The 13,138-nt window shown below is 40.0% G+C and overlaps 1 protein-coding gene across 3 annotated transcripts in view; it reads right to left on the reverse strand.

The window, feature by feature from the left end:
• lrrc6 (leucine rich repeat containing 6) overlaps nucleotides 1-13,138 on the reverse strand; it is a 49,434-nt gene that overhangs the window by 18,943 nt on the left and 17,353 nt on the right. For 2 of the 3 annotated variants that reach the window (XM_023965680.1, XM_023965679.1), the window contains exons 5-9: nucleotides 12,848-13,044; nucleotides 12,108-12,278; nucleotides 2,938-3,012; nucleotides 2,638-2,703; nucleotides 2,470-2,539 (exon numbers count right to left, since the gene is read on the reverse strand). In XM_023965680.1, the coding sequence (XP_023821448.1) occupies nucleotides 2,470-2,539; nucleotides 2,638-2,703; nucleotides 2,938-3,012; nucleotides 12,108-12,278; nucleotides 12,848-13,044 (579 nt within the window). Of the gene's footprint in view, nucleotides 1-857; nucleotides 943-2,469; nucleotides 2,540-2,637; nucleotides 2,704-2,937; nucleotides 3,013-12,107; nucleotides 12,279-12,847; nucleotides 13,045-13,138 lie in introns of all 3 variants that reach the window. The other variant, XR_002875163.1, reaches the window with a different exon arrangement.

Below are 13,138 nucleotides of genomic sequence, written 5' to 3' on the forward strand. Positions count from 1 at the left end.
ACCCAACTCCATAAACAGTTTTCTCTCCCTCTGGGTCATTTTTTCAGGTATTTGCAAATCAGACACTTTGTTAAACAATCTATATCTCAGTTTCAACAACTGCCAACACAACCTGAATTTTACAAAGTTTTGATTAAAGCATCGACATCTAAAACTTTGATTAGTAATCCAGCGTTTGCATTACTCCAAAACAAGATTGCATGCAATTTTTCCTTCTGTTTCACCAACCTGTAACCATTGTCAAACTGTTATAGGTTCTTTATCTCATTTATTTTACTCATGCCCCATGCTAACAAATTTTTGGTCTGATATTTTTAAGTTGTTTAGTTCAGTTTACAATGTACAAATAACTCTCAATGTTCTGATTGCAATATTTGGTCGTTCAGAGCAAACTCAGAAGCTGTCACACTCAACTCAACAAGCAGTCATGTTTGGAATGATTGCAGCTAAGAGGATTATTCTGAAGGACTATTGTTTACCTTTCTTTGCATTCTCAGGACAAATCCTTCTGTGATGTTGCTGTATGTGGGTATTTGTGCTGTGTTTCTCAATTGTACACTGGCAGTGTTTGTGTTGTGTGTGTTTAAAACTTTGTTAAAAAAAAAAGAAATAAAAAGAAATAAAAAAAAACAGAAAGTTCTGCCGATCCTGAAGGATCTGTGTGAGTTGACAAACTGAGCTCCAAAGTAGACGCCCAGTTTACTTTAATTTCAAACTGTGGGAGGTAAATAATGGCAATTGCTGTGATGGAGGAGAAGAAAAACTCCCAGGTTGGTGGTTGACCCTCCTCACACTCATCTAAAAGAGTTTCTATTAAAATGAAACTGAGTTTACGTGTTACTGAGTAAATCACCCACCCGTCCAATAAGTCTGACCCCTGACGTAAAACATGCCTCCATAAAAGCCGTCAGTGGATCCGAGGCCTTCAGGACTCACTCTTTTCTGTAGAGAAAGAAGAATCTTTGCAGCTAGGGAATGAATAAAATTAATTTCAAGTGCCATTCCAGTCGTCATTTCGTGTATCGTAAAAGCGTCATGGGGATCTTCATGATAACGCCGTTTTAGCCCAAATTAAATTAAATTTTCCAACAGCATTTTTATCTGCTCCTGATTCTCGACGATTTGAGTAAAGAGATGTGCAATTTTAAGCTTAATTTTCTTTATAAATGTCCTCCATCGTCAGAAAAATGGCACAAGAAGACGTTAAAAACACCAAAAACACTATTTTCATTGGAATGGGTCTCTAATAGGGCTTAGATGTCACTGTGGAGTGTTTGTAAGAGTTAGAATTGCTTCAAATATTTATTGAGTAAGATATGATGATTTGCAGTTAGATGCAAGACAGAACAGCTAATCTGTCCCACTAAATAAAAGCACTTGTCATTTATTTAGAAAGGAGCCCAGCTGATGAACCAAAATCTTAAAGAACAGCTTATTAAGTCACCAGTAAACTGAACAGAGATCCCCCCCCAGTCAATGAGTAGAGTTCCTCTGTCTGATTTATTGTCTGATTGCTGAAAGCAATCAGTATGTTATCCTCCAACTCGAGTATAGTCAGATTTTTTTCGCGCTTCTCCTCAAGGCAAAAGCAGCTATCAAGATGCAATCAAAAGTGTTTTGTAGAGCTCCTTTGCGAGGAGTGTGCTATTTATTTTGGTACCGAAAATGAATATAGTTTGTTTATAGTTAATATTTTTTAAAGAAAAAACTTTCCCATAGGAAATCAATGAAATCAGGTGATTACCCATGACCCCTCAGAACCTTGTTTTCAGTGCCTGTTTGATCTAAAGGTAATCTAGAACAAAGCTTTGATGTGTTGGTGAAGCAGTTCAGAGCCATGGAAAAGCATATAAAGGTTGTCACAAAGTTTTTCATTCCAAAAAATGCCGTATATTGTAAATAAGAGTGATAAGCATACAAAAGCTCCTTCACCTCTATACTACTTTATGGGGTCCAGATGACCCAATCCTTCCATTGACGAGTTCTCCCTACCATGACAAAGGTGGATAAAGGTGGAAAGATTTCATGTAATCCATGGACACCAGTGAAGATCACAAATCATTGAAGAAAAAAGGTTCAGCGCACTGTCTAGTGGGTCTAGATGACCCAACTCCCAATCTTAAAGTGCCTAGGATAGCACAAGCTATATAAAACTGAAAACATTTGCTATTTAAGTCAGTCTTAAACCTACAAAAACTACAAAGAAGGCTTAAAATTGTCAGCAGTCAGAGCTCTGTCTACCCCTCTTCACCAGCGGGAACCATCTCCAGAGTTCTAACCACACTACATCGCCTAGCAACCCCAGCGCACACTTCCCGGAGGCCGCACACCTGACTCTCATTCACTCATTCTCATTCACCTGGTTAGATGACATTTTTTAAAGGTTCAGTTTTGGCAGAAGAAACGGTGGTGATGAAGAAGGTTATCCTGTCATCACTTAATCAGAATGCATGAATCCATGAAGCTCACCTTTCCTTTGATGCTGACTCTAACGTAGGTTGGTTGCACATCTGCGTCTATCAGCGAGGTGTCCATGTGTCTGCAAGAGAGCACAGATGATAACCAGGAACAGAGAATGCAGATGATTACATATTATTCTGCAAATCTCTGTTCAAAATAATTATTTCATAGTCTTGCCTGTAAACTGCCAGGTCCAACACCACAGTGTTGTTTTCTTCGTCTTCAGTGAGATGGAAATTGAGCCTGAGGATTCCCAGCATTAAAGACATTAAAAATTCATTTGGTTTTGGACTCCCAGTCTTTTGTTTTTGCTTGTCTTTCATACACAGTCCATAAAAACGTGTAAAAGCCGATCAAAACACATGCTAGAAGACATGTAGTGTTGCAAAAAGGAGGACAATCACGTAACACAAAAATAACACAAACATTGTTAGAAAAATGCACAGATTTTTAAAGTACTCATTTCTATTGACTCACTTTGGCTCGTTAATGTTCAAAACTTGTCCGTTATCTCCAAACAAAGCACGACACTTTTCCTTTTTCTCTGTCTTCCTGCAGAAAAACAAGAGAGCCTGAGTGAGGACCAAACTCCAGCAGAGGATTCAAGCCGCATGTCTCCTGAAGTCAACCAAACAGAAGATCTGCACGAACAGAGCTGTTGCAAAGACTCGTTTGGCCTGTGAAGTAAATTAGGTAAGGAAAATCAAAGCAGACTTTCCAGAAAACAGACTCAAACACAACAAAAATAACCTTTGGAGCTCCTACCAGTGCTAGAGCAAAGACGCAGAGCTTCCATGGGTTTGGGTGTTTTCTGTGCCCTTAGCATGGTGGTGTAACGGTTAGCACTCTTGCCTCACAGTGAAAAGGCAATGGTTTGAATCCCAGCTAAGTCATTTCTGTGTGGAGTGTGCATGAGTGTTTTTTTTTTTTAGGGCACTCAGGTTTCCTGCCAAAGTCCAACCACATGCTTAGCAGGTTAATTGATGACTCTAAAGTGTCCCTGGGTGTGTATGTGAGATTGAGGCCCTGCAACAGACTGGAGACCTTTCAAAATGTATCCCAACTTCACTCAACAGTAGCCGGGATAGGCTCCAGCAACCTCCTGACCACAATTGGGGTGGATGGATGGATGTTTGTCTCTCTATTTTATCTCGTAAAAGGTAATCGGAATAAACGCCTGATCAGAATAAACATGCGTCATGAAAAGGCCGTTTGGAATCATCTGCCCCAATCAGACTCATTCGGATCAATATTTCCTTCTTATCGAGATAGGTGGGTTATGCCGATTGTTGATCCGCTAATTCCGAATGTGGGTCACTACTGCAGTGGCATTTATGTAACACATAAAAGCCAGTATGGTGCCGGTGTGGAACTCCAGAGGAGGTTTTGGAGCGCTAACAGGACCGGCCAGCTGCCCCATCAAGCGAATCATGTCTCTGAGCAGAGCAGCCGGACTTGTAGCTTCACGTTTTCTGGTAAGGGAAGTGTGCTTGGTTACGGTGTGCGCCTCGGAGGAGGCTTCGGAGTCTGTCTGTCCGGCTGCTCTGCGTGAGTGAGCTGCTAGACTCAGACAGCTTTGGGACAGTGTGAGCTGGCTGGGGTGTGCCTGTTATATGCAGAAATGCCACTCCACACAGTCCTGAGAAACTCTGTAAACAATCATGTGATTTTGTGTTTTCAATTGTATCCAGACAAAACAAAGGCTTATTTCCACATATTTACGTGCGGCCAAGATGCAAATTGCGGCATCGCCCACATAGACTTTTAAGTGCATGATTGCACCCAAAACTAATTGTTTGGGGTTGCACGTATTAGCCTAATCCTAAACCTTCCAGGTCCGTTTGCCCAAGAATAAAGCACTGGCCACACGTTTAAAAAAATTGTGAGCGAAAAGGCACTTAATAATAGTCATAACAATAATAAAAGCAAGTTTAGAAGATAATCTCGCTCTATGCTGTAGCTTTGATTACAACGGAACTCGCTATTTCTTCTTCTACGGTCTTTTCCGGTATTTTAGCTCTGCTCATGTCAAACTGACTTATTCCAATAGAAATGTGAGGAATGTAAACGTTTGTTATAATCGGATAAAGTTTTTCTGGGCCCAGCTACTGCTGGGATGCTTTGTGTTGCAACCAGTAAAAAGTGTCATTTCAGTAGAGCTAGGGGTCAAGACCCCCAAGTTCTTTATCAGATTGGACATGCTCGGATAACATACTAAAAACAGATTACGGTGCTCAGTCAGTCCCAGTTTATTTTAAACCACAACTACAATAAAATCAAAATGTTTCAAATCAGCAGTTTTGGTCCTTATCTTCTGTGGATCACATAAACTCAGACAGGAGTTGTGCTGCACACCGTCAGTCAAAGCCTTCCCTGTCCTCCGTCTGCTCCTCAAACGCCCACTCCATCAGCCGCATGAAGCGAATCGTGACATAAGTACATGGAGAGAGGCAAACCCCTTCACATCCTTCCGTCCTTCAGACCCACTGAGCAGCAGATGACGGAGCCGGCGGTCGGAGCAGGCGAGTGTTTAGCGCTCTGCAGAGAATCAGCTGTCAGAGCATCTGCAGCCCTTCATCAGACACAGAGGAGTGTGACGGCACGCAAGAGGGAAGTTCCAGACTGCCACACACTTCAAGTGTGTAGGGAGCATGTTTGGGGAAAGGCAGGAAGGCACTGCTTTGGTTCACACACTGTTGTGGTCGTGATTCTCACTTTGTTTTTTCCGATTTTAGGGTTCATGGGATTAAACACGAGGTAAAGAGGGAATTTATAGGTCTAAAAATTTATAAAAACAAAACCATTTTTTTCACATTGCATTTGTCAGTAAAGATAACTAAATAGAAAATGAAACCAAACATAAATAAGCTGAAGGAAATTATAAATTAAAAAAATGTAATGTTTGAATGTAAAGACAGATGTCTTTCTTTAAAGATCCACTTCAAGTAAAATTGTTTTTTGTTTTTTTTTTAAATGTAATTTTGGCATTTTTCTCATGATGAGACACATACCGTATATGAAGAAAATATAAAAGGAAAATAAAGGTTAAAATAGCATTTCTGAGAATTTCCTTACTCAATAGTATTTCTGATGTAAGAAATACGCTCCTTGCTCTGCTCCATTCTGATGCATCCACTTGCAGACAAATAAATCCCGCCCACAACTCAGAGGTAAATTTCCACTGAACTCCTGCCGCTCAGCAGAAAATGACGTCCTAGAAAATGACTGTTTTTTAAAAATTGTGTCTCTTAATGGCATAATCATCATTAAAAGACTGCTGGAAACACTTTTACAACCATTCAAAATGTGATCGGAGTGAGCTTTTAAATTAAAAATCATACAGCCTGAACGTTTAACCAGTTTCTGTCAGCTGCAAACCGGTCATAATGGACCGAAACTCAAGTCATCTGGAAACAGATGTGAAACTAAAGTGGAAATAAATGCTCATTTGGAATTTAAAAAAGTAAAAAAATGACTCTTCTGTTTCTACTTTTTTCTTAAAAGCTAAAAAAGTTACAAGGAAATATATACAACTTGGAGTGCATAACTTAAAATAACTTAATCTGAATTTTCCAAACCAGACATCAACAACTGAAGCTAACTTTGTATCAGCTCGCTTAAAAACATGCTGCGCCCTTTCACACCATTGTCTCCTTCAACATCCAACTGCACGCCCCTCGATGAGGCTGAGAACACTTTATTCAAATCTCTACCTTCTTTCTCCTCCACCCACCTCAATTATCCCCACCCATTTATCAGCCTGTCAGCGCCCTTTGAGCTCTGCTGGTCTTTTCTGCTGTCTCTCTCTCAGAGGAACCGAGCTGCTGTTAAACACAGAAACATCTCCTGGTTGACCTTCTCCCAGCTTCCACCTCCGGCGCCAGAAATTCATCTTTTCTGACAATCCTGCCTGTTCAGCTGCACGCTGCAAGTGTGAGACAATAACAGCAGTCTTTTTTTTTACATCAGGCAGCATCCTTTCGACAAGAGTCTGATAAGAGTTCAGTCCGATTTAAACTTTGGAAAAAAAGAGGCACAGAAACAGCGACAGAGAGGCTGCAGAACCTGAGCTGCTCTGACAGCGGCCGTATGTGCTCCAGCAGAAATCTACAGCTCAAACAGCTCCGGGTTCATCAGCAGCAGAAGCATTGGTCATCCGCAGCTCGAGGGCTTCTGAAAAACCGAGGCTCTGAGTCAGCCTTGTCCTCGGGTCAGCGGGGCGAGCAGAGTAAGCTTCCGGGGCAAAATGATGCATACATTTTCAGGAAACATTGTAAATTATAACTGTGAATGTGGCTGATGGCTGTTCAGAGCAGAAGGGAAACATTAGAAGGCCTTTCACTCTGCCGCATCAGAAATAACTCACTTCTGTGATTTATGTTCAAACAGCCTGAGCTGCGGTTGTATGAAACCAGTCAGATGCTGCACTGACCTGCACTCTGGATGCTGGGCCACTGTCACAGCGTCCTTCTACAAAGATGAAGCTCCAAGCAGCCCTGAGGTCTGGCAGGGGGGTGACGGATTCTCCCTGTGTTTATTATTCTGCAGTTCTGCTCGGTGTCAGGTTTATTTCTGCGCTCTTCAATCACAGTTACACCCCGTGACACGCAAACCGCGCAACAACAAAGTGAATAGGCCAGAAAGTAAAAATAAAAGGGACCGATGATGAGGTGCAGGAGACAACAGAGGACTTTCTTTGGAGGCAGGAACCCACAACCTTCAGCCTTCAGCAGAGGACGCTGCAGTCACTCTTCAAGATATAAGGAGCTGCTGCAAACGGCGCATGACAACCGCATGGAAACAGCAGAGGAGCTTGCATGTGTTATTTTTTCCTGATATATCAAAAAAGATGTGATCTACATGAGGGTTTGAACCTTTTGTCATATTTATTGTCAGCGTTTTGATAAATGATCATCCTTTGTAGCATATCTAGGTGAAGGCTTAGACATCACTGGACATTTTTTTCAGCATTTACAGTTTTTCTCAGTCGCTTTAGTACAATTCTCAGATCAGAATGAAATTCCCAAAACTATTTGTTCAATCTTCACATCATGATGTCACTTGTGCACATCATATATGCAGTTTCTCACTTCTTTGAACAAGTTGCAATTGCTTCCACATCCATCCATGCAAATGATTATGTACAATTCTCTGCTGTTTGTTACATTTTCAATTGTTTATGTCATGTTGACCAAAATGTATTATATAGTTCACTGTGCAATAGTCTTACTCCTCAAAACACCTAGTCATTAGTTCATCGTATAAGTCATTAACTACAAAATGGTTGATCAAGTTGTCATAATGTGACAAACATATTTTGCTGCATTGCAAAAGGAAGATATTCGCTGTGATGTGGATGAGAATTTGTGGCCTAACATACAGGAACGACGAGAGGTGTAGGAAGACCACACCAATTCCTACTGCACTGCCTGTACTGTTGGACAGAATATTGTCCTCTCTTTTTTCCCCCTTTATGTCACTGTTTGCAGTGGGTTTTTTCTATGTTGGTATGACATGGTCTGTCAACAAATTACAATATGAACAATAAAAGTGTAAATGTGAATCTTGTCTAGTCTCTTGCAAATTAAACAAAAACGGTGTAACTTACATTTTACAATAATTGTCATCCAAACTTTAGCCATAGTTTACATCAGAACCTCCCTCTAAAGTACACAGTTATATTGACAACATGACTAAGTAATTTGACTGTCTTGTTCGTAGACAATGACACAAGGACTTGACATTCTGATGGCACTGACACGTTCAATGACATAAAGACTTAGTTTTGAGAGATGAACTAAAGATTTTGAGCAAGTTACAGGCTTTTGCAAGAAATCCATAGTGTTTTGCTGTTTGTACAAATTGTTTTGAGAAAGCACACACGTATTTGCAAACTTTAATTCTGATCTGAGAATTGCACTAAAGCGACTGAGAAAAACTGTAAGATCCAGCTACTTCAACCATTCGAACGTCAAAACATTCAGCTCCTAGAAAATGAATCAAAACAGCTTCAAACCTTGAAATAACATGCTCTTTGTGCATTTTAGGGTCTATTTTTTTTTTACCAATGCTAACCTTTAAAAAATTCTGAAATGATTGCAACTTAAGTGTCAGAGATTTTAAACAGTTTCTGAGATTCTTATGGTTTCAGATTAGTTTGCAGATGCCCAAAATCTGCTAGAAGAACGCTGAGCTGCAGCATCTTCACGCGCTACCATTTTGGAATAATGATATCATCGGCTTTTTGCTCCAGCAGTTTGATCTGACTAGACCTCAGTTTTCTGCCCGGTAACTGGATCAGCTATTAAAACATTAAACAAATGATGACCAACACCATGCTTCTCATTTTTGCTTTTTTAGATAAACTGGTTCACCCTGCTCACGTGGTTGTGGCTTGAAAAAATGGCGAGTGGATTGACTTTATTTTGTTAGAGCTGGAAAAAGGTCAGTCTCACACAGTCAATGAGACACACAGAAGCAGAAACTTGATGCATTGTTTTAGTTCTTTGACGCTCTCCTAACTCTTGAGCACATTCAATTCTGAGTCAAAGTCTGACATTTTCCTGAGGAATAATGTGGTACTTGAGTACCAAACGTATTAAAAACGCTGTCATTTGACATAGCAGCTTTTATCGATAACCCTACTTTGTCCCAAATCAGCAGTTTTTTGTATGGTGCTGTCTTTGTGCTGTGACTGTACTTAGTACATTTGTGGAGCTTTAATGTCAGATGTTTGTATGAATATTTTAATGTCTGATGTTTGTATGGTTACCACAGCAACAGCCAACAACAGCCAGACGACTAAATTTCTAAAACGTAAAAAGCATCAAAGCCTTGTTTTTTTTTTTTTAAAGTAACACGATGGAAATGTTTTTAATTCTCCTTCTGAGCCCCTACATCAAATTTTAAACTCATAATTACATTTTCCACCAAGAGTTTTGGTAAAATTCTCTCAGATCTGACTTGATGGAAGGGTCAGTGGTATTTAAACAGCAGTTGCAGAGGGTCAGATTGTCTCATCAGTTCCTGGAAAAAGGCCTTTTAGAGGGCAGAAGAAGGAATAACAAACAGGTCAAATGTTCTCTTTAATTAAACAGAAACGACGAGTTTAACCTCTCAGATCAGGATAAACTGCTGTCTCTGCACTTAACAGCCAACAGCATCACAGCCTCCAACACGTCAGCAACAATTTTTGCTCCATTTGTGTCTGCCGGGTGCCATTTGTGCGTGAGCAGCAGCAGTTTTGACCTTCGACGGTCACTAGCACAAGTGTAATGTAGCCATAGTTGAGCTCTGTCTATATGTCTATGAAGACTCTCATTCATCCAGGTAGATTCCATCAAAGTAGTAGGTTTAAAGGTTGTCATCTCGTTGTCAATTCGAATTGACAAAGCCTTTTGGATAAGAGGTGAAACGTCTTCAGCTTTAAAAACTAAGTCCAGATGACAACCTTTAAATCTACTACTATCATGCTTTCTAGACACAGGTTACTCTATGTCATTTTTAAATGTGACCTGTTACATCACTCTGCACTAAGTAACTTTGGCTGAGAGAGGGAGCAGCAAGGCAGTATCTTACTGTTCCTTGCATTGCAGAATCTTCTAGGTAAGAAATGTTTCTCAAAAATCTGCTGAAGCCATTCTGTCCGCTGATAAAAATGAATGTGACCAGCAAAGAACAACAGGATTGGTTACATTTTGGTTTGTTTCCTGGGTCTTTTCACACACAAAAGACTTTGAGCAGTGACCACATAATGAATGTTTAAAACTAAAAATATAGATGCAAAAATCAAGAGCCATAAATGAACAACATTTAAAAAACTGTCATTGTTTTAAAAGTCCCACTCTGATCCGCTTGTGATCCATTTTGAAAGCGTTCCCATTGGTCTTTTGATTATGATTAAACTGTTTTTAGCTTAAATAAAAAAGCCTGTCATTTTTAGGACATAGTTTCTGCAGAGCAGCATGAGTTCATCAAAAATGTACCTCTAGAATGTGGGCATGGCCATTGGCATGGAGCAGCCCCGCTCCCCTTAATGTTGCTGAGAGCGCAGAGCAGGGGGCTTGTGGCCCACCCAGCGTATTTTCTACGTCACAAATAAGCTCTTTTGCAAGCCTTAAGCATTTTTTTTCTCTGCTCCTGATTCCCAACGCTTTGAATAAAGAAATATTCAGAAATACAATTTTGATCTTAATGTTCGTTATACATGTCCTCAATCATGAGAAAACGCCATAAAAACGTGTTAAAAGCACCAAAAATACTATTGTCATCTGATTGGGTTTTAAAAAAAATGTCCCACTGGTTAAAATGACCAATTATTCCTTTTTGAGTTTTTTTTAAAGGATTTTGTTTTGAACGAACATACAGAAAAACTACCAAATAACCGAATCGATTGATTCACTGATTCAACCAAACCTGTTTAATAAAGAAAATGTGTCTTTATTAAGGGAAGCTAGACTGGTACGTATAAAGTTTGTGTTTTTCAGTTTCTATTCTTTTTAAAGAAAACGCATTCAAATTTTGATTCATTCTCTAGTTTTTGTTCACAAATCAAATAAAGATACTTCTGCAAAATAATAGTTAATAACTTAAAAAATGCAACCTGTACTGAGAATGCATTACATTTCTACAAAAAGGATTTCATAATTCTCATCTTTTGCTCCCACACAGCAATTCTGCTGCTTCTTAAAAACTCTTAAGCAACGTTTCTTCAGGATTTATGTAAACTGAAATTGTCAATTATTTTATTTGAGCCTCCTCTACCTACACTGTGCCAAGAATGCTTTTATTTAGAGTCAGAAGATAGGTGAAAGTCTGAGTGTGAAAACTGCTGTTACAGCGACACCTACAGGCTCAAACTGACCAGTGTGGCCGTTTTTGTGTTTCGTGAGCTTCTGTCAAACATCTTCCTGTGAACAGAAGCTCCACTGAATTTTCTTCTTGCCTTGAAATTCCCTTGAGATTTATATTTATCTGACAATTGAGTTTATTAAGTGCTTTAAGAAGAATATCTGCACATATTTACGCTTTATCACTTGTAATTAGGTTAATTTAATTTAATTAATTTAAAAAGTCAAGACATTTTTGTGTAGCACCTCTCATATATTATATATGTCTTAATAAAACATGCTTCATGGGTTAATTGGTTAATTGGTCCCTAGGGTGTAAATGTGATTTGTGTCGCTGCGACAGACTGGCGACCTGTCCAGGATGTCTCCTGCCTTCACCCATGAGTGGCCAGGATAGGCTCCAGCAGCCCCGTGACCAAGGAAGGGACAAAACGGAAGAAGATGAATGAATGAATGAATGAATGAATGAATGAATGAATGAATGAATGAATGAATGAATGAATGAACCTTGTATGAAAAAAATTACCAAGATGTTTAGATGGTGAAAAAATATCAGAAAAGGATGTAGGATGTAAAAGAGACAAAAATGTAAAATGTGGTTGTTTCTCTAGTAATTCTTGTTTGTCTATGAGTCACAAATAAACCTGATGATTCATTTAATAACATGTGGTTGAATGAAGTCTGTTAAAGCTGTGTAGATCAGGTCAGACGCTCAATATGAAAAATGCAGCCAAAATGATCAAACTCTAATTTACAAAATAAAGAAAAAACTCCTTTTACTTTTTTGAGAGTGCTTACTTTTCTTTGGCCTTCCTCTTCCTCTGCAGGTGGCGGTGAACCTCCAGGCGGCACTCGGGTGTGAAGGCACATGGCTTCTGCCAAAACTCTTGCTCCTGCCTCTCCATGGCTGCTTCTGAGCTCCTCAGCTTCTCCTGCAGATCTTGGTCCTTCTCCTCCAGAGAATCTACCCTGCAAACAGAACACCCTGCATGTCATTAAAAGTGTCCTCAGCAGATTGAATGATCAGGGAAAGCTTGGTTTTATTATCAATATTCAGTTCTTTCAAACAAGTTTCAGGGAGTCTGCAGATTTAGCGCTTACACATATATCCACTCCTCGTGAAGTCACATGATTCCATTTTGAAGATAGCCAAAAGTTATTTCGTCAGCACATTGAATCTGGTTTGTTTGGTGAGACGTTTGCTCAGGAGCTTAGAAAATGTCACGAAAGACATGAACGATGTGTTCTTTACTCTTTGGAAGCCATGAGGTCACACATAAATCCACTTAGTATTTGTATAGCACTTATAAAAGCAGAGGCAACCAAAGTGCTTAACATAAAATCCAATAAAATCATGAAGCTTCATGAAGTTTCAAAGTGGGCTTCACAAAGAATTTCTTGAGGAGCTCTATGACTTTACAAGAAGCTACATGAAGAGCATCTCAACAAGGAGTTTCTTGATTTTAGAGAGAGGCTTTGTGAACAGCATGTCAGGGAGCTTCACTCGTTGAATTTTCCTACGTCAGCTTTGGACTCACGCCGTGCTGATATCAGTGGACCAGCTGCCGTCCAAGCCGCCGCTCTCCTCCCCCCCTTTGCTCCTCTCGGCCTCCTTCTGCTCAGCCCTCCTCTTCAGGTATTCCTTCTCCTCCTCCTGGATGCGCCTCCTCACCTCCGTCAGACTGTGCGAGGCTTGAATCCGCTCCGACCGGCTGATCTCTGTGCCGTCCAGACACTGAGATCACAGAAAAGCAGCGGAGGTTGACGTCAGACAGAGACGCTGCAGGACAGTCAGGAGGGGGAAATTCGTTTTTTCACAACAATGTTTG

The sequence above is a fragment of the Oryzias latipes genome, chromosome 17 (assembly GCF_002234675.1).
Source record: "Oryzias latipes chromosome 17, ASM223467v1".
Lineage (NCBI taxonomy): Eukaryota > Metazoa > Chordata > Actinopteri > Beloniformes > Adrianichthyidae > Oryzias > Oryzias latipes.